Raw genomic sequence first — 23,298 nt, forward strand, 5'->3', positions numbered from 1 at the left:
TAGCGTGTGGCACGGACAGGAAAAAATAAAGGAATACCTTTTTGAATGTCCAATTATGAAGTCTTTATAAAATGTCAACTCTGTGATGTGGTGTCGTTTGAGTGTTTCAGTATGAATTGACTACAATGTGATGCACCTGGTTATAGATTGTTATTGTTAAAGGAATGTCAAAGGAAAGAACCAAGTGTAGACTATCCTAAATTATAATGCTACTCATTTGTAATCGTTTTTAGTTCTTATGGGAACATGTATGTTTCTAGCACCCCTGTGTGGCCAGTAAATCCATTACACCACAAAATCGAGAAAGGGCCGACTGAAGGTCATAATAATAATAATAATATGCATTTAGCAGACGCTTTTATCCAAAGCGACTTACAGTCGTGCGTGCATACATTTTTGTATATGGGTGGTCCCGGGGATCGAACCCACTACCTTGGCTTTACAAGCGCCGTGCTCTACCAGCTGAGCTACAGATAAGTTGATTGGTACATTGATAAGTTAGTTATACACTCACCGGACAGTTTTAGGTACACCATCCCATTCACGAAAATGGATTGCTCCTACAGACGGTGAGTCACGTGGCTGTGGATATAAAGACGGCATGGAGGCATTCCGTTACTGTGATTGAGCTCTAGTACGGGCAAAACGAGTGTCCTATTCAACTTGTGGTATGATCGTCGGTGCCAGGCGCGCCGGATCCAGTATCTCAAAAACGGCCGCCCTCCTGGGCTTTTCACGCACGACAGTATCTCGAGTTTATCGAGAATGGTGCGACAAACAAAAAAACATCCAGTCAGCAGCAGTCCTTTGGACAAAAAGAGCTTGTTGATGAGAGATGTCGAAGTAGAATGGCAAGAATCATGCAAGCTAACAGGCGGGCCACAAACAGACATAACGGCGCAGTACAACATGCTGATGGCAGAGTCAGGATTTGGCAGAAGCAGCATTAGTCCATGGACCCATTCTGCCTGGTACAGGCTGGTGGTGTAATGGTGTGGGGAATGTTTTCTTGGCACACGTTAGGTCCCTTGATATCAATTGAGCAATGAACGTTTCCGACACCTTGTAGAAACCATGCCTCTGAGAATTCAGGCTGTTCTGGAGGCAAAGGGGGGTCAAACCTGGTACTAGATGGGTGTACCTAATAAACAGACCGGTGATTAACCACGTTAACATCCACAGTTTTTATGCGAGTAAAGTCATACTGTATTTATAAAAATCATAGAAACAGGAAGTGGTCATCCCACTACGACTCGGGAAAGCATGCAGTTTATTAGGATACAGATTAAATAAATTATGAACTTCACAAGGTGGTGAAAGTGCATGGTTATGAGCATGATGCTCCTTTCCAATAAATATTGAGGGTCTTATTCTGGTGACATGATGATCAATGCTTAACTGCGGTTTGACAATAAAAAATATTCTCGCTCTTATCCATAATAATCTCATCATGTAGACTAGCCTACCCACACTGTATCTGCCAGCTGTTGGCTAAAGCAGGGTTCTTCTCCCCCCCCCCCCCCCACTCGGTCCTGCCCTAGCACTACACAGCTGATTCAAATAACCAACTAATGCTTGGGCAAAAACCTAAACGTGCACCCAGGGGGGCCCAGGACCGAGTTTGGGAATCCCTGGGCTAGAGCACACATGCCAAAACCAGAGTAGGCACATTTGATATTTACAGTTTTTGTGACAAATCTATTGGTAGAGTTGAAAATGCGAAACACGTTGAACTTTACATTTTTATTCGGTACATGAAAACATAAGCGAAAAAGTACATTGTGTGCACTACTCATCACACACTGATTTTTATCAGCAACAAGTCAGTTTGGTGGGAAAATGCGCATATATTTCATTTATGTGTATTTTAGAATATTCGCATGAAAATCTGTCGCCAATTGGATGGAAACCTAGCTACTGATGTCAATTCCACCTAGTCCACATTGGTAATGATAAACCTCATACGCATGAATAAGCAGCAAAGTCAAACACCAATTTCACAAACCTTTCACAGAGCCTGATAGAACAGCATTTTTTTTATTTGAACTGCACTGAATGCTATATGTTCACCTTGTACAAGAAACAAATACAAATACTCACACTAAAAACCAAACAATCTGCTAGCAGCCGTGTCTTGCTAACATCCGGGCACTAGAGGGGTGTTGCTATTGCTCACAGAGTGCAGCGCACGATGCCTCTAAGAGCTCCAACTGGCTTTCATTAGAACAGAAAACAAAAAATAAGAAAGAAATGGTGGTTCACATAAGACTATGATTATAAGAACATTTAACTAGCCAATACAAATCTAACAGGACTCTGCAAAAACCTTGAACACCAAAAGACAGGTTTGATTTATAAAAATACCACAATGAAGAAAAGGTGGAAACACGCGGAACGATCCAGACTTTTTTTTCTTTCAGACAGAATTTGGGAAAAAGATAATATCTGCAAAAGTTATTTTTCCTGAGTCAGTAACCTCACTTTCCAAACCCTTTCCTGTCTGGCTGGTGCTACTTTGTAAGTCCTTTTGGTGAGAAAAAACAGGACATTTTAAGAGGTCCCTCTAGTATACAAACACCCGTGACAATGTCCAAATCCATGATGTAGAGGTCCAGGTAAAAGCAGAGGTGCATGCATTTCTTATTTCAATATTTTAGTGACAGACCACCACGTTATTACTGAATCTGAAGTCGGAATGAAAGGCAATTAATCAATAGTTAAAACTTCACATTGTCTGAAATTGCGATCATAACCTTTTTAACACTAGTCTCTCTCCCCCTTGTGCATCAGAACCTGGATCTTTGAAGAAGCTCTTTAGAGAAACTAAATGACTAAAAAGCTATATTACCAGAACTAAATCTTCTCTATAATACTTCGGGTGTTCTCAGGGGTTGAGAGATGTTCACAATGGACAAATTAAAATAAGGGTTTCAGGTCCCATATTCACTTAAATTGAGTTTTGTTTTGATTCTTCAGAATGGCAATTTGGGCTTATTGTTGTTGTCTCGTACTGGTCATGAGACTCAAGAGATCTGGCAACCCTGATGTGTCCATCATTACTGTCTGTAAATTCATGAGCCAGCAGTCTACAGGGTGAGAGAGATGGACTAGGAAAGGGTTTAGAGGTCCCCATTGAGACTGCCGATGCCACTGGCAACACCAATTGTCTTTTTCTACTGTCTGATAAATATATGTCATTTTATAATCATTTATTTTTTTCACATTGAAGAACAGAAAGACAGATATTCACTTGTAGGGTGGTCTCAGAACAGGTGAAAGAAAAACACACAGACACACGTGGACTGAACTGAAATGAAGAATGGGGCAAGGTGGGGTTGGAGCTGGCCAGTAACAGATGATGTCATTGTCCTTCCAAGCTCTCCCATTGGTGGGTCAGTCAAGATGGGCGGGCCTTAACTCTGGCACTCAGTAACAACGTGTCCCAGAACACAGGAATCTTCCAACAAATGCTCAAAAATAAAAAAATGAGTAAACACTTAAACTGAATCAAAACTAAAACAAAGGAAAAAAAGTGAAAAGTTCAGATCCTTGGAACATGAGTTTTGACGGACTCCACTTTGGAGTGTCAGTTGTGAATATATTCACTGTCCCCACTTGGTTCCGGTGTTCTGTGTGAACCCTAACGATCAGTCTGCTGGTCTAAGAGTGGGTGGGTCAGTTGGTCGGTTGTGTATATATGAACTCCTTCCTCCCTGGATGCAGAGTTATGGCTCGGTCATGTGCTGTCTCATGGGCTCCCCTTGTTTGGAGGGTTGGTTGGGGGAGGGGGCCTGGGAGGGGTGGGTACCAGAGGGCAGGGTGTGGGTGATGGGCACCCCCCCGGGCATCATCCCCTCCATCGGCCCAGGGATCCCACCCGAGGCCACACCCACCACACCAGGGGGGTACCTGTGCCAGGGAGACAATGGTCAGGTCACATGGTACCATAACAATACCTCATTGGTTACAATAACCTGATAAGCCTTTAAAAGGCCATTTTAAGTTGCTACATTTAAAAACGTTTGTTGCCTCACATTAGAAATGAGGCTAAGGATCAAATTCAGTGGTGAATATTCTAATCAAAGCAAGTGAAGTCACACATAGTGTGGTGCAAAACAGACATCACATGAAATCTGAAAACTGATTCAACTCTTACATGTCAATTCAGGATTCAAAACGACCACAAGACCTCATCTGTTGTTCTTGGGAAACTGATAAACGTATCAGAGAAATATATCTTCATTTACTAAACCACTCAGATATCAACAAAATATAGTTATATTTAGGCATAAGGGAATGGTTTGTAGGGCTATAGATGACAGATCAAGGAAAGATTCCTGACTGGATATTTCAGGGGACAGACACCGTGAACCGTTTGGGGAAAAGGGTGTTTAGAGGAAAAATGAAACAAATGTCACAAATAGACCCAAGCAAACCTCATACTTCCTGTGCAGGGAACAATATGGAATACAACACTGACTGTACTTACAATCAAATGGTTGCCATAATGTGCCAACTTTCAATAGATGTTTTATTATTTGGTATGGTACAAGAGGCCAGGTTTTGGGGTAGGAAATAAGGGGTTTAATGAGAGGGTGGGCAGAGCAGGTATATCGGGTGAGAAATAAATTAGACAGACTATCATGAAAACCAACAGCAGTTATGCTTTGATCAGCACAGGCGGGCCTGAGCCTATCACTGTGGGTCAGCATCGGTAGTATTTACCTTGTTTTCTATTAGGTATATAATTTGTCTTGCATTCCCCCAGTTGCTATGGCCTGTACCATGGTTTGGTTGACTCGGCTGTGTAAGAGAAGTAGTTCAGTCCAGTTGAGACAGTAGGTATAGGGTGAGAGACTGAGAGGTCAATACTGTGACTGCCTGATAAATAATAGCAGGGGATGGTAGTAATCAATGTGTCCCCATAGCTCTTCATTTCCACTATATGCCGCTACGGAAAACCCAGCCTAAAATACCAGGAAGGTTGAATAGAAAAGAGAAGAGGTTATCATATACTGAATACAGGGGACACTTTTTTGTACCTGAGCATGGAAATGACTCTTTTACTCTTTTTACTTAGAATGAAATCCCCCTTTTTTTAATCAAAATGTTTAAGTCCTGGTTATGTGGATAGTATATGCAGGAGGAAGTGGGCCTGACCAAAAAGAGGGGTTCCCTACATAATGGTCTGTTTGGTTGTGATTGAGCTTCCCTACCTGTACGCGGCACCGTTGAGTTCGGGGTGCATTTGCTGCTGCATTTGCTGCTGCATCTGCTGCTGTTCCACTGTCCAGGGAGCTGTGGTAACAAAGAACTCCTTGTTGACACAGTTTCGCAAACTGTCAGGGATACGGCCTGCATCGGAAAAACAAAAACATTCCAGTAAAGAATTAGCTCCAAATGAGTTTCTAGGTGTGATATAATGTATGTGTGTGTGTGTATCTGTGTGTGTGTTTACCAGTGACGGCTCTGCGTATCTCTGTGGCTGCGGCCTCTCTCATCTCTAGTGAGGCCTGTTCACTGTACCAGGCCGTGTGAGGAGTACAGATCAGGTTAGGCGCATCCTTCAGAGGACCCTGGGTAAAACTACACACACCAGAGACAGAGAGAGATTGGCTAAGGTGAACTGGATAATGGAGTTGATGAAGTTATCTATTCACACAGATAAACGCACACACTCACCTGAAGGGTTCTGACTCATGGACGTCCAGGGCGGCCCCCCGTACCCTGCCCTCTTTCAGGGCCTGAGCCAAGGCCTTCTCATCAACCAGACCTCCCCGAGCAGAGTTCACCAGGAACGCACCCTGACGCATCTAAAACAAAAGTAAACCTGTTTTACTAACATCAAGTGACATTCCCTCTCCTGGAGAATACACATGTGGGAGCCCACTGCTACAGTACGTCCCTGCAGTGGTGCTTTCAACTATAAAGCCCTAAGCTGCCCTTGCAGTATGCTTCACATACTAAAAGCTTAGGTTCAAATCCAAAAAGGCAAACCTCTGTGTACCAAAAGTGAGAGACAGCGATGAAATGAGGGCATCTGGATAAAAATAATTCCTTCATCTTGATAAAAGCTTGAATTCAGTGCACAGAGAGTTCTAGTTGTATCTGCTCTGTAAAAGGCACAAGCCACACACGCGCGCACGTACAAATACAAACATACACACAGGCATACTGATGTTCTTTCAGAAATGTATGGTATAGTTCTTTTAATATATAAATAGCAAGTTAACCAGGTTCTTCCTTGATGAGACTGCCCCTCACATTTCAAAGAGGACATTGATGTTAGACTTCTATAGCAGCATGGAGTTTGAAAAGCTGACTGCAGGTGGCAGTGGTGATCAACAACTACGCCGTGAGGCTGGGTGCTCAGTCCTGTACTGTTATGGCCTATTTGAGGATTGTGTGTATGTGTGTGTGTTTGCATGCGTGTGAGTATGTGTGTACCTGTTTGATGGTGAAGTCGTTGATGAGGTGGTGGTTGTGTTCGTTCAGGTTGCAGTGCAGGGAGACACAGTCACTCTGGTAGAGCAGGTCTTGCAGAGTGTAGACACGCTGAACACCCAGCGAACGCTCAAGGCCGTCCTGCAGGTAGGGGTCGTAGAAGATCACGTTGAAGCCAAACACCTTGGCCCGCACCGCCACCGCCTGCCCTGAACGACCTGTAGACATACACACGAATACAGTGTCAGAAGCGGATCACAGTGTCATGGATGTGCGTATGTTACCAAAGCACTCTCACAACAGTGTGTGTTACCAAAGACAGACATCTCCTGTGACTCACCAAAGCCGATGAGGCCCAGCGTTTCTCCTCGGATCCTGGCGGCTCCGGACGCCACTTCTCTGATCTGCTCCACGCTTTGGACCCGTGTGCCCTCCCGAAGAGCCTGGTACAGCCAGGTGTTCCGCCGGTACAGGTTGAGAATGTGGCACAGAGTGGAGTCTGCCGTCTCCTCCACCGCTGCCGACGGGATGTTACACACCGCGATGCCTGGCAAAGCGAGAGGGAAGACATGATGAGGGATGAAGAAGACTAAAAATAAGTAGAAGCCCTGTGCACAGCAATGTGCTGGTTATGGAAGGAACAACTAAGTGTCCAAGAAACATGCAAAAACTGCACACTTGGAAAGGCAATGACATATTTTTGCATTATAGTGCACAAATAGGAAACAAAAGACATGTTTCACACCAGGCTTCTATGTTTATTGAGGATTTTTGTTTTAATTAAGTGACATGCCTGGGGCAAAAATGAAATCTGTGGGGGAGTATTTCTTATCAATGTTTTCACAGCTTTTGTTTGTGTATTTAGGGGATAATACTCCAATTACATGTTATGTAAAATTATAAAAGCAGTGTTTGGTTTGGCTGCATCCCAAAAAGTCTTGGCTGCAGTGCTGACGAGCGGGTTGTTGTTATTTCTATGTTGTATTGGCCGCTGCAATAAAATGTCCCCTTAGGGGATCAATAAAGTCTTATCTTATCCCTCTCTCCTCTTTCTTTCTCTCTCCTACCCATCTCTCCGGCTGCCTTGATGTCGATGTTGTCGTAGCCACTGCCGATGCGGATGATAATGCGTAGAGCCTTGAATTTCTCCAGGTCTTCTCTGGTCAAGGTGATGGTGTGATACATCATGGCACCTACTGCCTCGTTCAGCACCTGATGGAGAAAGGGAGAGTCACCTTCATCATCATCATCATCATCATCATCATCAAAGGCATTTCATCATTATCTTTTTTTTAAATAAACAAATAAACATGAATGTTGTGTATGTGTGTGTGTGTCAAAAGCCCCTGGTTTATCAGAATCGGTCTACGCAAACAAGGTTAGGGTGGAGACAGGCAGGGTCATAAACTAGATTGATGGTTATCCAGATACCCAGATAGCATAGCAAATGCCCTCTGTCAGGCACATTGGGTAAATAATAGCTTTAAATTCTCCACCGGCTAACTGCATTTGCTTGGCCTGCCAGATTAGCATAGCTGTGAATTTCCATAAGGGTTTTATGAGAGCTAGCTGAAATCAGCCCTAGATGCTAATTCAAGGTTGAAGCTCTCCTCATGCCTTCATCTAATTGCTTAGGCTGTGCTGCTAGCCAGAGGCAAGTTTGGCTGGAGACAATGCATCCTGTGGGTTGTAATGACCAATGCTGTGTGAGTCATTAAGCAAGCGGGGTAATCGCTGAGCAATGTGTCAGACTAAATGGAAATGTTATTTTTTATAACTATGGTGGGCCAGTATTAAAATACACAGTAGTTGTAAAAAAAAACAGTTGGATATGGCCCAATAGATGTCAAAGGGCCAGTTTTAGAGAATTTTTTATCAAGATCAAAATTATGCGGGGAGAGAGTTGGTGTGGGGGTGGTGCGGTAGCTGTACAGATTATAAGATGATATAATGCTCAACATTCATTTGTATCAATTCACTCACTAACTCACGGAAACAAGTCCACAAACAGATGGTTAAACTGCCAACATTGTTCTGACATCAGAGGGAGAGATAACGCATTAGCACGCTAACCATTTGCCCACACAACACATCATATAGAGTGATAAGTCACCACCAAAACATGATGAGTCTAGCCCTGCTTTGAATTGTATAGTGAGTCATTGTATCTTCCCAACAGTTCTCTAACGCAATGCCACTGAGAAGAAATATGCAGGTTCAGGCTCCTGTCAGGGAACTAACTTGGCTCCTCTTCTCAGGCGATGCATGCAGAGGCATCAGTGTGTGTGTTTCAGTCTATATGATTAAAGTGTGTGAATTTGTGTGTATGAGAGGTGACGTGTGTATGTGTATATGTGTGTGTGTGTGAAATCAGTGAGTCAGCATTTGAGCCTGTGTGTGTGAGCCAATGTTTGTGGTTTGTTTGCGTGTGAGTCCCTGTGTGGGGCCCTTTCTCCTCTTGTGTGTGTGGAGTCCCACTTCTGCTGTCTCTGCTGACTTGCTACAAAGGCGGCAGCTCTGCCAATATCTCTACACCCAGGGCAGGCCATCTCCTTTTGGAATGTATGCGCAAACACAACAGCTGATTGGACAGAAAGGCCTTGGTGTGTGTGAGCAGGGGAGCACGGAGAGGCCAGGGTCCAGGGAGAAAAGAGGTCAAGAGATCAAAAGAACTCTGGTCCTATTTTTCTCACTTTCTCTATCCATCCATCTATCCAACCCAGTTTCTTTCTATTTTCCAATTTCACTCGCTCTCTCTCTATGCGTCACACGCAGATGTATATTTGTAAATGGTTCAACACCTCCTGTGCTGACAAAATCTATGTCAACAAACCTTGTTAACAATTGATTATCACTATTAAGCTTTTCAACGCTGATAAACTGTAGTGTCAACATACACAATACATGGAAATTGCTTTGTTTTGTTAACAACCTTTTTCCACATTTTGTATTTTACATGAAGAGGGGAAGATTTGATGTTGCACTGGTAAATTGCTGATGACTCTGTCGTTAAGGAGCGCTACATGCTATCTCAGTATATAATGACATTCCTTTCCCATAACCAGCCTCTCTATTTAACAACCAGAGGAGAGGAGGAGCATACCGCCAGCCAATGACATTACATCCTAATAAAATCACTTTCACCTAAATGGGAAAGGGTGGGAGAGACAATATACTGTACTGTAGTATCTGTTTTATGTTAGAGAAGGAGAAGAAGAGGGGGAGGAAGAGGAGGAGAAGGAGGAGGAAGTGAAAAGACAGCTACAGTTTGAATTGAGGACACAAACCCACGCAGTCCCTGTGTGTGGGTGTGTGTGTGTGTGTGTGGGTGTGTGTGTGTGTGTGTGTGTGTGCCTGCGTGTGGAAGAGTGTGCGTACGTGGGTAAGTGTGTGTGTTGTACCTTCTCATGGATCTCCTGGGTGGACTGGGCGTCACAGAAGGCGACGGTGGCCAGGTCTTTGAGGATGGGCATCTCTACTGTACAGTCACGCCCATCCAGCAGGGCCACTAGGGGGCGAGGGTGCATCGGCCCATTCATGATCTGGGGCCGGATACCTACAGAGAGAGAGAGAGAGAGAGAGAGAGGAGATGGAGATGGAGAGAGAGAAGAGACAGAGAGAGAGAAGAAAGAGAAAGAGAGAAGAAAGAGAGAAATAGGATATTTAGAGAGAGGAGATAGAGAGATAGAGGAGAGAGAGAGAGGAGAGAGAGAGAGAGAGGAAAATTTATGAAAACCTGAAGGGACGGCACATTGCCCACAATAAACCACATTGGAGAATAGATTGCAGTGTGTGTGGAGTCTCTTTTTAACAGATTCACTGAACTGCACTTGCACAAAGACATTGGATGTGCGTATGTAATCTTTTCACTCCCTCACACACATACGCTGTGAAAACTGACAGTTCGATACAATGAATGCTCTGACTCTGACAGGACTGAGTGCTCTTCTCCACAATCACCTGGTAAGACGGATCAATAACACACACTCAATACTTCCTGAAATGACCAACCCCTCTGCTGTGTCTCATCGTTGTGACTCCTGGTAACTCCAGTTACCAGGCAACAAGGCCTTTCACCCCATGAGGTCACTCCCACCATATCACAACCCTGCAAGGGCAGTGTGTGTGTGTGTGTGTGTCTGTCTGTGTGTGTGTGTGTGTGTGTTTGTGTGTGTGTGTTTGTGTGTACGCACTGCACACACACGCGTAAGCTAGCGCGCACACGCACACATACATACATATATATACATACACACACACACACACACACACCTGTGTTCTGTATCTGTTACAGCATGATACTACAGACCACAATATCTCAACCTTCTCCTAACACACTGCACAATATCACCAATTTATCATCCCTGGAGCTTTATATCCTGTAAAGGAACAGTGCGAAAAAAGAGAAGAGCGACGCTGGGCAGAATGAAATCAAATTCCATCCAAAAAAAAGGAAAGGGGGGAAGAGGGAGAGAGAGAGAAAGCACTTTGCACACCACTCCTCCATTGCTCCCTCGCTCCCTACTGCTGTTGTCATGGTGATTACAGGATTTGGGCAGGATTATGAAATATTTTATTTAGTGGCGTCGGTGCTGCTGAAGAGCAGATCCAAGCTTTTCTCTCCCCTCTGTGTCCATTTCAACATCAGAGAGAACAGACTGTAACCTGTTCCCATCGAACGAGAACACAAGATAGACCAGGAATACAAAAGAAACACAGAGAAATGTGTCAGAATGTACTACAACACCAAAACAATGACCCTTAACACTACTTGGTTCTTCATTACTTTTTTCTAATAACAAAAACCAGCTAAACACAACATCCTCAGTTGAATCCAGCATAACAAATTGATGAATTTCGTCTTGGTGGCGGTAACCAGGGAGGTTGAAATCATAAGGTGATAATAGGGGTAGCACTGAATGAGAATTGTCTTTTCATACAGTACAACCTAGAGAGAGAACATAATAGACGTCCTGTATAATGTAACACCTGTGACAGACAGCCAGTATCCACTTTGAGGTTGCTACTGAGCCCTGTGAGTGTGGAGAGGTGAGGGATGGCTAGTACATACGTCTACACTACATGACCAAAATTATGTGGACACCTGCTCGTCGAACATCTCATTCCAAAATCATGGGCATTAATATGGAGTTGGTCCCCCCCTTTGCTGCTATAACAGCCTCAACTCTTCTGGGAAGGCTTCCCGCTAGATGTTGGAACACTGCTGTGGGGACTTGCTTCCATTCAGCCACAAGAGCATTAGTGATGTTGGACACTGATGTTGGGCAATTAGACCTGGCTCACAGTCGCCGTTCCAATTCATCCCAAAGGTGTTCGATGGGGTTGAAGTTAGGGCTCTGTGCAGGCCAGTCAAGTTCTTCCACCGATCTCGACAAACCATTTCTGTATGGACCTCGCTTTGTGCACAGGGTCATTGTCATGCTGAAACAGGAAAGGGCCTTCCCCAAACTGTTGCCACAAAGTTGGAAGCACAGAATCGTCTAGAATGTCACTGTATGCTGTAGCGTTAAGATTTCCCTTCACTGGAACTAAGGGGCTTAGCCCAAACCATGAAAAACAGCCTCAGACCATTATTCCTCCTCCACAAAACTTTACAGTTGCCAATATGCATTCGGGCAGGTAGCGTTTTCCTGGCATGCGCCAAACCCAGATTTGTCCGTCGGATTGTCAGATAGTAAAGCTTGATTCATCACTCCAGAGAACATGTTTTCACTGCTCCAGAGTCCAATGGTGGCGAGCTTTACACCACTCCAGCCGACACTTGGCATTGCGCATGGTGATCTTAGGCTTGTGTGCTGCTGCTCGGACATGGAAACCAATTTCATGAAGCTCCCGACGAACAGTTATTGTGCTGACGTTGCTTCCAGAGGCGGTTTGGAGTGTTGCAACCGAGGACAGACGATTCTTACGTGCTACAGGCTTCAGCACTCAGCGGTCCCGTTCTGTGAGCTTGTGTGGCTAACCACTTCGCGGCTGAGCCGTTGTTGCTCCTAGACATTCCCACTTCACAATAACAGCACTTACAGTTGACCGGGGCAGCTCTAGCAGGGCAGAAATTTGACGAACAGACTTGTTGGAAAGGTGGTATCCTATGACGGTGCCAAGTTGAAAGTCATTGAGCTCTTCAGTAAGGCCATTTTACTGCCAATGTTTGTCTATGGAGATTGCATGGCTGTGTGCTTGATTTTATACACCTGTCAGCAATGGGTGTGGCTGAAATAGCCAAATCCACTAATTTAAAGGGGTGTCCACATACTTTTGTATATATATACTTTTGTGTATATTATCATGGGTACGTGTCTCTGTGCTTCTCACACAGTGTCAATCAACTCTTACAGCCTTTTATATGAAGAAGCGCAGAAGAAGGAAATTGCCATAACAACATTGCTCTTTACAATTGAGTGAATAGGGTACCTATTAAATAGAGTACCTATAGCTTCAATATCCCTGGAAGTTTTGAGAATGACACAAGTACTGGTCTTTACAAAGTTCGCTGCTTCAGTGTTATGAGATATTTTTGTCAGATGTTACTATGGTATACTGAAGTATAATTACAAGCATTCCATAAGTGTCAAAGGCTTTTATTGACAATTACATTAAGTTTATGCAAAGAGTCAATATTTGCAGTGTTGACCCTTCTTTTTCAAGACCTCTGCAATCCGCCCTGGCATGCTGTCAATTAACTTCTGGGCCACATCCTGACTGATTGCAGCCCATTCTTGCATAATCAATGGTTGGAGTTTGTCTGAATTTGTGGGTTTTTGTTTGTCCACCCGCCTCTTGAGGATCGACCACAAGTTCTCAATGGGATTAAGGTCTGGGGAGTTTCCTGGCCATGGACCCAAAATGTTGATGTTTTGTTCACCAAGCCACTTAGTTATCACTTTTGCCTTATGGCAAGGTGCTCCATCATGCTGGAAAAGGCATTGGTCGTCACCAAACTGTTCTTGGATGGTTGGGAGAAGTTGCTCTCGGAGGATGTGTTGGTACCATTCTTTATTCATGGCTATGTTCTTAGGCAAAATTGTGAGTGAGCCCACTCCCTTGGCTGAGAAGCAACCCCACACATGAATGTGGATGCTTTACTGTTGGCATGACACAGGACTGATGGTAGCGCTCACCTTGTCTTCCCGGACAAGGTGTTTTCCGGATGCCCCAAACAATCGGAAAGGGGATTCATCAGAGAAAATGACTTTACCCCAGTCCTCAGCAGTCCAATCCCTGTACCTTTTGCAGAATATCAGTCTGTCCCTGATGTTTTTCCTGAAGAGAAGTGGCTTCATTGCTGCCCTTCTTGACACCAGGCCATCCTCCAAAAGCCTTCGCCTCACTGTGCGTGCAGATGCACTCGCACCTGCCTGCTGCCATTACTGAGCAAGCTCTGCACTGGTGGTGCCCCGATCCCACAGCTGAATCAACTTTAGGAGACGGTCCTGGCGCTTGCTCGACTTTCTTGGGCGCCCTGACGCCTTCTTCACAACAATTGAACCTCTCTCCTTGAAGTTCTTGATGATCCGATAAATGGTTGATTTAGGTGCAATCTTACTAGCAGCAATATCCTTGCCTGTGAAGCCCTTTTTGTGCAAAGCAATGATGACGGCACGTGTTTCCTTGCAGGTAACCATGGTTAACAGAGGAAGAACAATGATTTCAAGCACCACCCTCCTTTTAATGCTTCCAGTCTGTTATTCTAACTCAATCAGCATGACAGAGTGATCTCCAGCCTTGTCCGCGTCAACACTCTCACCTGTGTTAACGAGAGAATCACTGACATGATGGCAGCTGGTCCTTTTGGGGCTGAAATGCAGTAGAAATGTTTTTTTGGGATTAAGTTCATTTTCTTGGCAAAGCGGGACTTTGCAATTAATTGCATTTCATCTGATCACTCTTCATAACATTCTGGAGTATATGAAAATTGCCATCATCAAAACTGAGGCAGCAGACTTTGTGAAAATTAGTATTTGTGTCATTCTCAAAACTTTTGACCACGACTGTATAGCTATTCGTTGCCCAGTTCACTTTCTCTCTAAGGGTAGTCTGGCTGACGCCACTCACGTGGTACACAGCGAACGAGAGCTGTGACACACTGGTCTGGATAGGAGTCCACCGTAAATGCAGTATTCGCACAGAAATGGTCTGAGCTTTGATTGGTTCTCTCAAAAGTTTTTTTCTTTCCTGGGGGGTTGAGACCTGGATTAGAAATTCCAATAGTTGTATTGAAAGGGGGCGGATTTTATGGGCTGTGTGTGGTTGTCCATGTGGGTGTTTGAGTGAGAAAGACACAGAGAAGAACCAACCAGTAAAAAAAGCACAGCCCCCTTCATTATCGACACATCGTGCCTACAACGCCAAGCAGCCTTGCCAGACTCCGAAATCAGGAAGACTTCAAGTTTGGCATTAGCCAGACTATGTGCAGGGCACTCTGAAGTAAAATACTGTTCCACAGACACACACCTGAGTCTCCTCACATTCCTGCAGACCCCATTAACATAGCACAGAATGGGTGAGAACAACCTTCTTCAAATACCCTATTAGCTGGGAGCAGAGGGTCACACTCACACTCACACACAGCTTAGAGGCTGGCGAAACACTGGCAACACTGTCGGAAGTGGGTCAGATTATTGATGATTAATTATTTCCTTGTGGCTAATAGACTTTCAGCACCCTAATAAGGTAGAACAAGAAGCTCTGCTAAATACATGATACATTGCTGGCTAATTAGCTACTAATGAGAGCTTAATGAGGACCTAATACCTGGTCAGTAATTCTGAAGAGCTTCTTAAAGGGATACTTTGGGATTTTGGCAATGAGGCCCTTTATCTACTTCCCCAGAGTCAGATGAACTCATGGATACCATTTTTATGTCTCTGTCCTGTATGAAGGAAGTTAGAGGTCGTTTTGTGAGCCAATGCTAACTAGCATTAGCGCAATGACTGAAAGTCAATGGGTATCTGCTAGCAGGTAGCGCAATGACTGGAAGTCTATGGGTATCTACTAGCCTGCTAGCAGATACCCATTGACGTCCAGTCATTGCGCTAACGCTAGTTAGCAATTGTGCTAGTGCTAGTTAGCAAATTCCTTCAAACTGCACGTAGACAAAAAATGGTATCCACACGTTCATCTGACTACGGGGAAGAAGAGAATTAACTTAATTGCCAAAATCCCAAAGTATCCCTTTAAAGCAGCCTGGGAGAAAATTACATGAGGCAAATCAACCACAGGAGGCCAGTGGCACCTTAATTGGGGAGGACGGGCTCATAGTAATGGCTGTAACGAAATACATGGAATGGTATCAAACACATGGTTTCCATGGTTTCCATGTGTTTGATACCATTCCATTTACTACATTCCAGCCATTATTATTAGCTGTCCTCCCCTCAGCAGCCTCTTGTGAAGTCAACCCTCCCCCTTCCATCAAATGCAAGTCACATCACGTCAAATGTGCTACAACTCCATACTGTGCCAGTATGTTCTCAATGCCATAATAAAATGCTAATGTATGCATACATGTTCTGGATAATCTGAAAATAGAGTGGAGATTAACAGATATGCTCACAGCCACGTGCACAAACCCACCAGCACACAGCGCACACACACACACACACACACAGTTGGAGTGGATTTATCCAGTCCAGCTGGTCTTGTTGACTAGCCATGGGATCCTTCATCCTCACAGAACTGACGTGTCCTCTGAGATCTCATCACCACAGCTGGTCCAGGACCAGTGCTTATGTAACCGAGGTGGCTCTGTGAACCACAGTCACGTGATAAGTAACATTGCTGGAGACACCAAGACTTGTGTTAGCTACCCAAGCAGTGATCCTCAACCAATTTGCTAACTAACTCTCTTCCTTGAGGATCACTGAAATAAAAACTAGCTCATGAGATCTACATTTGTGCCAGCTAACATCCCAAGGACCGGCTGCAAGGCCGTATCAGGCCAACCGGTGAAGTTGCTAGTTGTGGTTCCTGATATTTCTCCTCAGCCACTGTGTGTTCCGGGAACCAACCATGAAGTTACAGTTGTGTGTCCAATCAAACCCACCTGTGGTCCTAGATCAGCACGTATAGGCTCTAATCCAGTCTGGCAATACAGTGCATTCGGAAAGTATTCAGACCCCTTGACTTTTTCCACATTTTGTTACGTTACAGCCTTATTCTAAAATTGATTAAATTGTTTTGTCTTCCCTCATCAATCTACACATAATACCCCATAATGACAAAGCAAAAACAGGTTTTTGGAAATGTTTGCACATTTATTACAAATAAAAAACGGAAATATCACATTTACATAAGTATTCAGACCCTTTACTCAGTACTTTGTTGAAGCACCTTTGGCAGCGATTACAGCCTCGAGTCTTCTTGGGTATGACGCTACAAGCTTGGCACACCTCTATTTGGGGAGTTTCTCACATTATTCTCTGCAGATCCTCTCAAGCTCTGTCAGGTTGGATGGGGAGCGTCGCTGCACAGCAATTTTCAGGTCTCTCCAGAGATGCTCGATTGGGTTCAAGTCTGAACCCAATTTTTTTCAAACAATGAGTAAGACATGAGGAATCCAAAGAAATTGTCAAAAGCCACCCACAGACCCTCCACACCCTACGCCAATCCCACCCCAACAACCAGTATACAGTATCAGTTTTCTATGTCTGACAAGTAGTATGGAGCTGCGGCTCTGAGTATTGTTTCTTCATCCTATGTAATGTATTCTCAGTGAATTTGGTGATGTTCTTTTTTTTCCTGTTCAGAGAAATTAGTCATTGAAGTTGTTTGGTTTATATTCCATCCCACATCCTGATATTACCAGGTTCTGACCACTAGATTATGCTGTTCCTGTTTATGGACAAGGTATGACATCAACCATCACCAAATTCACTGAGAATACATTACATATGATGAAGAAATAATACTCTGAGACGCAGCTCCATACTACTTACAGAACAGATACTACAGTATATACCAGTAATCATCAACTAGATTCAGCCGCGAGCTGATTTTTTATTGAGCGGATGGTCGGTGGCCGGAACATAATTACAAATAATTTGTAGTCTGCAAATTTGACCGCAAGAAGCCCAAACCGATATAATATTTGATAAAAAATATAATCATTTCAAACCTTGCTTACATTTGTATACAATCACATATTTCTCTCTATTATGCGTGGGAATACTTGGGAACAGATTTCCTAAATTAAAATCACTTGGAGCTGGTTTCCTGTTTGTTTACAGTCTTTTATGTCCAACAATAAAAATTCCATTGCTCAGAAAACTTGGGAGGCCAAATAAAACAACTGCGGGCCAAATCCAGTTGGGAACCCTGCTATATAGTCATGGTTGGGGTGGGATTGGCGTGGGGTGTGGGGGGTCCGTGGGTGGCTTTTGACCATTTCTTTGGATTCCTCATGTCTAACTCATCATTAGAAAAAAGTGTTCTCCAAATAGGATGTTAGGTACTATATTTAATGAATATTATATGAATCCTACAAATTAAAATGGCAATCAATTAGCTTAATTTCTCAGAGATCAAATTATATTTCAACAAAATAATGTTGCAGGAATGCTAATCCTATCTGTTTCAACAACAGAAAAAATGTCAGAACAATCTGAGATGGTGGGTGTCAAAATCTTTTTGAGGTGGAACGACCCAACCTCCTCTGTACTAAAAGCTCTGGTCTGCTTAGCACCACTATGGGCGTTTGGCAGGCTAGCATGAGCCCCACCCAAAGCCTGTGTCATAGGAAACCAGTGCAGGGGTAGACACAGGCCAAAACAGGGTGGAGAAAATCCACACTAGACAAAATACTAGCCTCATCTTGAGGAGGAAAATGAAACTTTGTTTTAGTGGATAAAGATGCCACTGTACCTTTTGGAAGCCACCAATTTGATACGATGATACACTTCATAGTTAATAGAGAATCGATTACTACACTGAGATACGTAAACACAGAAGATGCTTTGTATTTGGCATATGGTCTATCAAAGAACACTAACACAACCAATAGATCACGTTGCTCTGAGACTCACAAGGAAGTGTGTCACCACCATGCAGTGTTGTTGTGATCCTTCTCATGGGATGAGTTTGACACGTGGCCAACTACAGCCGCGATCTAGATGATTTATTGGAGTATGAAAGAAGCTGGCACAGAGCGGAGAGACATTACCATCTACCCACAGATGAAGCCCAGATGTTCTGCCACTAAAATCCTTTTTAGGATTCTGACAACTGAAAACATTTGTAGAAATTAGCTTTTCCCTCAGATAATATGATGGGTTGTCTAGTTCCCATTTGGATGCATGATCAGACAGTTCCTATTCTCTGCTGCCAGAGGGTGAGTCACAGATTTAGAGGAGAATAATTTCCTAAATAGAGCAAAACAATTGAGAAACAATCCCTCATTTTAATTTTGTCTTCAGTTTCTTATCTCTTTTTCTTGGAACTTGAGTTATATTTCATTGGATTACATTAAGGGACATTTCTGTTCTCTGCTTCAGTTTGATCCTTCTGATGTAATGGAGGTGATGGAGGTAATGGTAACAACAATGCATACGCTCTTGGCATCTTTTTAAATTTATCCAAAGCACTTGACATGGTTGATCAATAAATATTACTTTCTAAATTGCATTATTACGGTTTTCAGGATTATACATATAATTGGCTATATAGTTATGTTTATGATAGAGATCTATTTGTTTATGCAAACGGCTGTGCATCTACCAGAGCCAATATATCCTATGGCATGCCACAGGGTTCGATAATTGGACCTTTGTTATTCCTAATCTATATAAATGACCTTGCTGCTGTGTCTTCTACCATACTTCTCATTCTCTTTGCTGATGATACCAATTTGATTTTATCACGCAATAATTTTGATTCACTTATTAATGAAGCCAACACAAGCATGGCCACATTTTCTGAATGATTCCAGATAAACAAATTATCTTTAAATGTTAAAAAATTGAACTTTTTTTTATTCACTACAAACAATAAGAAATATTGCAACAACAAAAAAAGAAAGAGCCGGAATCTCAATTGGTGGGAATGAAATTGAACTAGTCACATGCACTAGATTCTTCAGAATTCTAATTGCTGAAAAGATATCCTGAAAAGATCATATTAAATTTGTCTGCAGCAAATCTGTTGGTATCTTCAGAAAGATTAGTGGTTTGGTACATCAGGCTTGCTTCCTAACTCTATACTATAGCTACATTTACCCATATTTCATTTACTGTAATATTGTCTGGGCCAATACATATGCCTCCTACCTACACATATTACTCATCATACAAAATACATTTGCAAGACCAGCCACCTCCTCTAATTACCTGCCTCCTGAAACCCATCTAAATGTATATAACACAAGACACTGCGATAACCTTCCCCCTCCCCACTGCTGCACCACACATAGTCAATTCTCTATCAGATACAGAGGTACCATACCCTGGAATTCTTATCTTCACATTGCCAAAATATCATCATCCCACAATAACTTCAAGAGAAGACTGGGGGTCAGCCTGATGAACCAAACTACTCAGTAATCTCCTCCATATAGCCTAACTCGCACACACTCACAAGCACACACACACACATTTAAACAAAAAATATACACTACCAGTCAAAAGTATGGATACACCTACCCGTTCAAGGGTCTTCTTTATTTTTACTATTTTTTACATTGTAGAATAATAGTGAAGAAATAAAAACTATGAAATAACACATACGGAATCATGTAGTAACCAAAAAAGTGTTAAACAAATCTAAATACATTTTATATTTGAGATTCTTCAAATAGCCACCCTTTGCCTTGATGACAGCGTTGCACACTCTTGGCATTCTCTCATCCAGCTTCATGAGGTAGTCACCTGGAATGCATTTCAATTAACAGGTGTGCCTTCTTAAAAGTTAATTTGTGGAATGTCTTTCCTTCGTAATGCGTTTGAGCCAATCAGTTGTGTTGTGTATACAGAAGATAGCCCTATTTGGTAAAAGACCAAGTCCATATTATGGCAAGAACAGCTCAAATAAGCAAACAGAAACAACAGTCCATCATTACTTTAAGACATGAAGGTCAGTCAATACGGAATATTTCAAGAACTTTAAAAGTTTCAAGTGCAGTCACAAAAACCATCAAGCGCTATGATGAAACTGGCTCTCATGAGGACCACCACAGGCATGGAAGACCCAGAGTTACCTCTGCTGCAGAATATAAGTTCATTAGAGTTACCAGCCTCAGAAATTGCAGCCCAAATAAATGCTTCACAGAGTTCAAGTAACAGACACATCTCAACATCAACTGTTCAGAGGAGACTGTGTGAATCAGGCCTTCATGGTCGAATTGCTGCAAAGAAACAACTACTTAAGGACACCAATAAGAAGAAGAGACTTGCTTGGGCCAAAAAACACGAGCAATGGACATTAGACCGGTGGAAATTTGTCCTTTGGTCTGGAGTTCAAATTAGAGATTTTTGGTTCAAACCACTGTGTCTTTGTGAGACGCAGTGTGGGTGAACGGATGACCTCCGCATGTGTAGTTCCCACCATAAAGGAGGAGGTGTTATGGTGTGGGGGTGCTTTGCAGGTGTCACTGTCTGTGGTTTATTTAGAATTCAAGGCACACTTAACCAGCATGGCTACCACAGCATTCTGTAGCGATACGCCATCCCATCTGGTTTGCACTTAGTGGGACTGTCATTTGTTTTTCAACAGGACAATGACCCAACACACCTCCAGGCTGTGTAACGGCTATTTTACCAAGAAGGAGAGTGATGGAGTGCTGCATCAGATGACCTGGCCTCCACAATCTCCCGACCTCAACCCAATTGAGATGGTTTGGGATGAGTCGGACGGCAGAGTGAAGGAAAAGCAGCCAACAAGTGCTCAGCATATGTGGGAACTCCTTCAAGACTGTTGGAAAAGCCTTCCTCATAAAGCTGTCATCAAGGCAAAGTGTGGCTATTTGAAGAATCTCAAATATAAAATATATTTTGATTTGTTTAACACTTTTTTGTTTACTACATGATTCCATATGTGTTATTTCATAGTTTTGATGTCTTCACTATTATTCTAAAATGTAAAAATAAAGAAAAACCCTTGAATGAGTAGGTGTGTCCAAACGTTTGACTGGTACTGTATATATTTTTACGTGATTACTGATCAATTCATTTATACATTTATAATTGGTAGGTTTTGTTATCTGTTTTAACAAACCTTTTTTATTTTTGTACTTATGTATTGTATATTGTTTTTTGTGGTGTGATTTTCATATAAGCCCTTGTGCTTCCAACCACACCGTTTTTTTCTTTTTTTAATTTCTTTTTTATCTGAATGTTGTCTATCATTTGTTTTTTTTGGTGCAAATAAATAAGTCAAATGTTTAAATAAATAAATAAATTAGTAGCTGCCATCCCGTCATTTGTAAGCTAACTCACCCTTCAAATAACAGAATGAGTGGTATGCTGTGATACAGTATTCTGTGTGCCTAATTTTACTGTTACTTTAAAATACTCTAGCAGTCAGCTGTTTGTAGAAGCTTCCTGATAGAAGCCTGAGCTTTGAAGTAGAAATGGACCACCTTGAGACTCCAAAGACTCTCACATACAGTCCCCAATACGTTGTTGTTTACATGTTGCATGCTGCAGAGCTCCAGTAACAATGTCCTGAAAAAATAACAGTTTAGCATACTTGCTAATAGAACAGTGAGCTAAGTTTGACTAAATAAGGGAGTGTTGCACTCCCCCTGTACCCCTGAGCCGATTTTCCACAACAGATTATGGGAAAAGCTGTCTCTTTCAATCTAAACCTCTTTCAACCCGTTCTCTGTCCTTACGTCCTTCTCCCCTTCTCTCTCTCCTGGAGAAGAGTGTGTGTGTAAGATGACAAAACACAGGCCAACCACAGCCCCAATGACTCAATTCTGTGTGTGACACATGCAATATATCTCCCCCTGGCCTCTACTCTCCAGCCCACTAAACAATAAAACTGAGAAAACAAAAGGAAGTGAGGAGGATTTTCCACGGCACAGTGATGTCAGGGCTCTGCTATGGTGCGGTCGCCTAGTTCAGAATGGGGTTTTGTAGAAACGACTCTCTTTCCTACTGTAGACGAAGAGCTAAGAGGGGCTCATTGGCTTAGGCCCAACAGCTGGTTCTTGTTACCTAGCAACTCCCAAGCTGAGGCCACGGTTCCAGGTCTGCTCAGAGTGGGGGTCTCACTCTCCTGACTCAATCTGGCAACCAGTGGTATTAGAAGACAGCTTCACTCAAACTAACAGGCCTCCAAAACTGGAGAGAGGTTCTGACTCCAACTAAGAAAATAACAAAGAGAGGTGTGTGAATATGTGTTATGACTTTGTTTATCAATATATGCCAGGAAACCTGAAAAAGAGTAAAGTATGTCTATGGCTGGTCAGTAGCCAATGGTAGCATGGTTTGAGTCCTGGTGCAGAGAGACAGTATATGGATGGGCAGTGAGACAGCAGCGAGCTCTGCCAGAGCACTGGAACACTGCATTGCCTCATAGAGGGCCAAAAACACACACACATATACAGCACGGTGTCAGAACATGAGCTACGGTACTGTATGTATGCTTGTGTGTGAGCAAGAGCAAGAGAGAGCAAGAGGGTAGAGGGCATATAATCTTCTTTTGTTGGCAGGTTTTTCCCTTCCAGGCCCCCTCGACCATACGGCGCCCTGCCCCCCCCCCAGTACACCCTATCCCCCCTGTAGATACACAAAGCCCCTGCTTGTCCTCCCGCTGCCTGCCATCCTTCCCCACTCTTATCACCACCCTGCTACCAGCCCCACTAAACCAACCACTCCCTTGCCAAGAGACAGAGGG

At 43.2% G+C, this 23,298-nt stretch overlaps 1 protein-coding gene across 9 annotated transcripts in view; it reads right to left on the reverse strand.

Moving 5' to 3' along the window:
* Positions 1-2,023: 2,023 nt before the first annotated feature.
* Positions 2,024-23,298, reverse strand: part of LOC121553728 (C-terminal-binding protein 2) — a 109,747-nt gene continuing 88,472 nt past the window's right edge. For 5 of the 9 annotated variants that reach the window (XM_041867070.1, XM_041867072.2, XM_041867064.2 and 2 more), the window contains 8 exons: positions 9,846-10,000; positions 7,512-7,656; positions 6,785-6,991; positions 6,448-6,662; positions 5,683-5,813; positions 5,459-5,586; positions 5,217-5,355; positions 2,024-3,909 (listed from right to left, as the gene is read on the reverse strand). In XM_041867070.1, the coding sequence (XP_041723004.1) occupies positions 3,726-3,909; positions 5,217-5,355; positions 5,459-5,586; positions 5,683-5,813; positions 6,448-6,662; positions 6,785-6,991; positions 7,512-7,656; positions 9,846-10,000 (1,304 nt within the window). In that variant the 3' untranslated portion in view covers positions 2,024-3,725. Of the gene's footprint in view, positions 3,910-4,156; positions 4,212-4,725; positions 4,968-5,216; positions 5,356-5,458; positions 5,587-5,682; positions 5,814-6,447; positions 6,663-6,784; positions 6,992-7,511; positions 7,657-9,845; positions 10,001-23,298 lie in introns of those variants that run through there. The other 4 variants (XR_005997569.2, XM_041867067.2, XM_041867066.2 and 1 more) reach the window with 4 other exon arrangements.

This window comes from Coregonus clupeaformis, chromosome 37 (assembly GCF_020615455.1).
Source record: "Coregonus clupeaformis isolate EN_2021a chromosome 37, ASM2061545v1, whole genome shotgun sequence".
Classification (NCBI taxonomy): domain Eukaryota; kingdom Metazoa; phylum Chordata; class Actinopteri; order Salmoniformes; family Salmonidae; genus Coregonus; species Coregonus clupeaformis.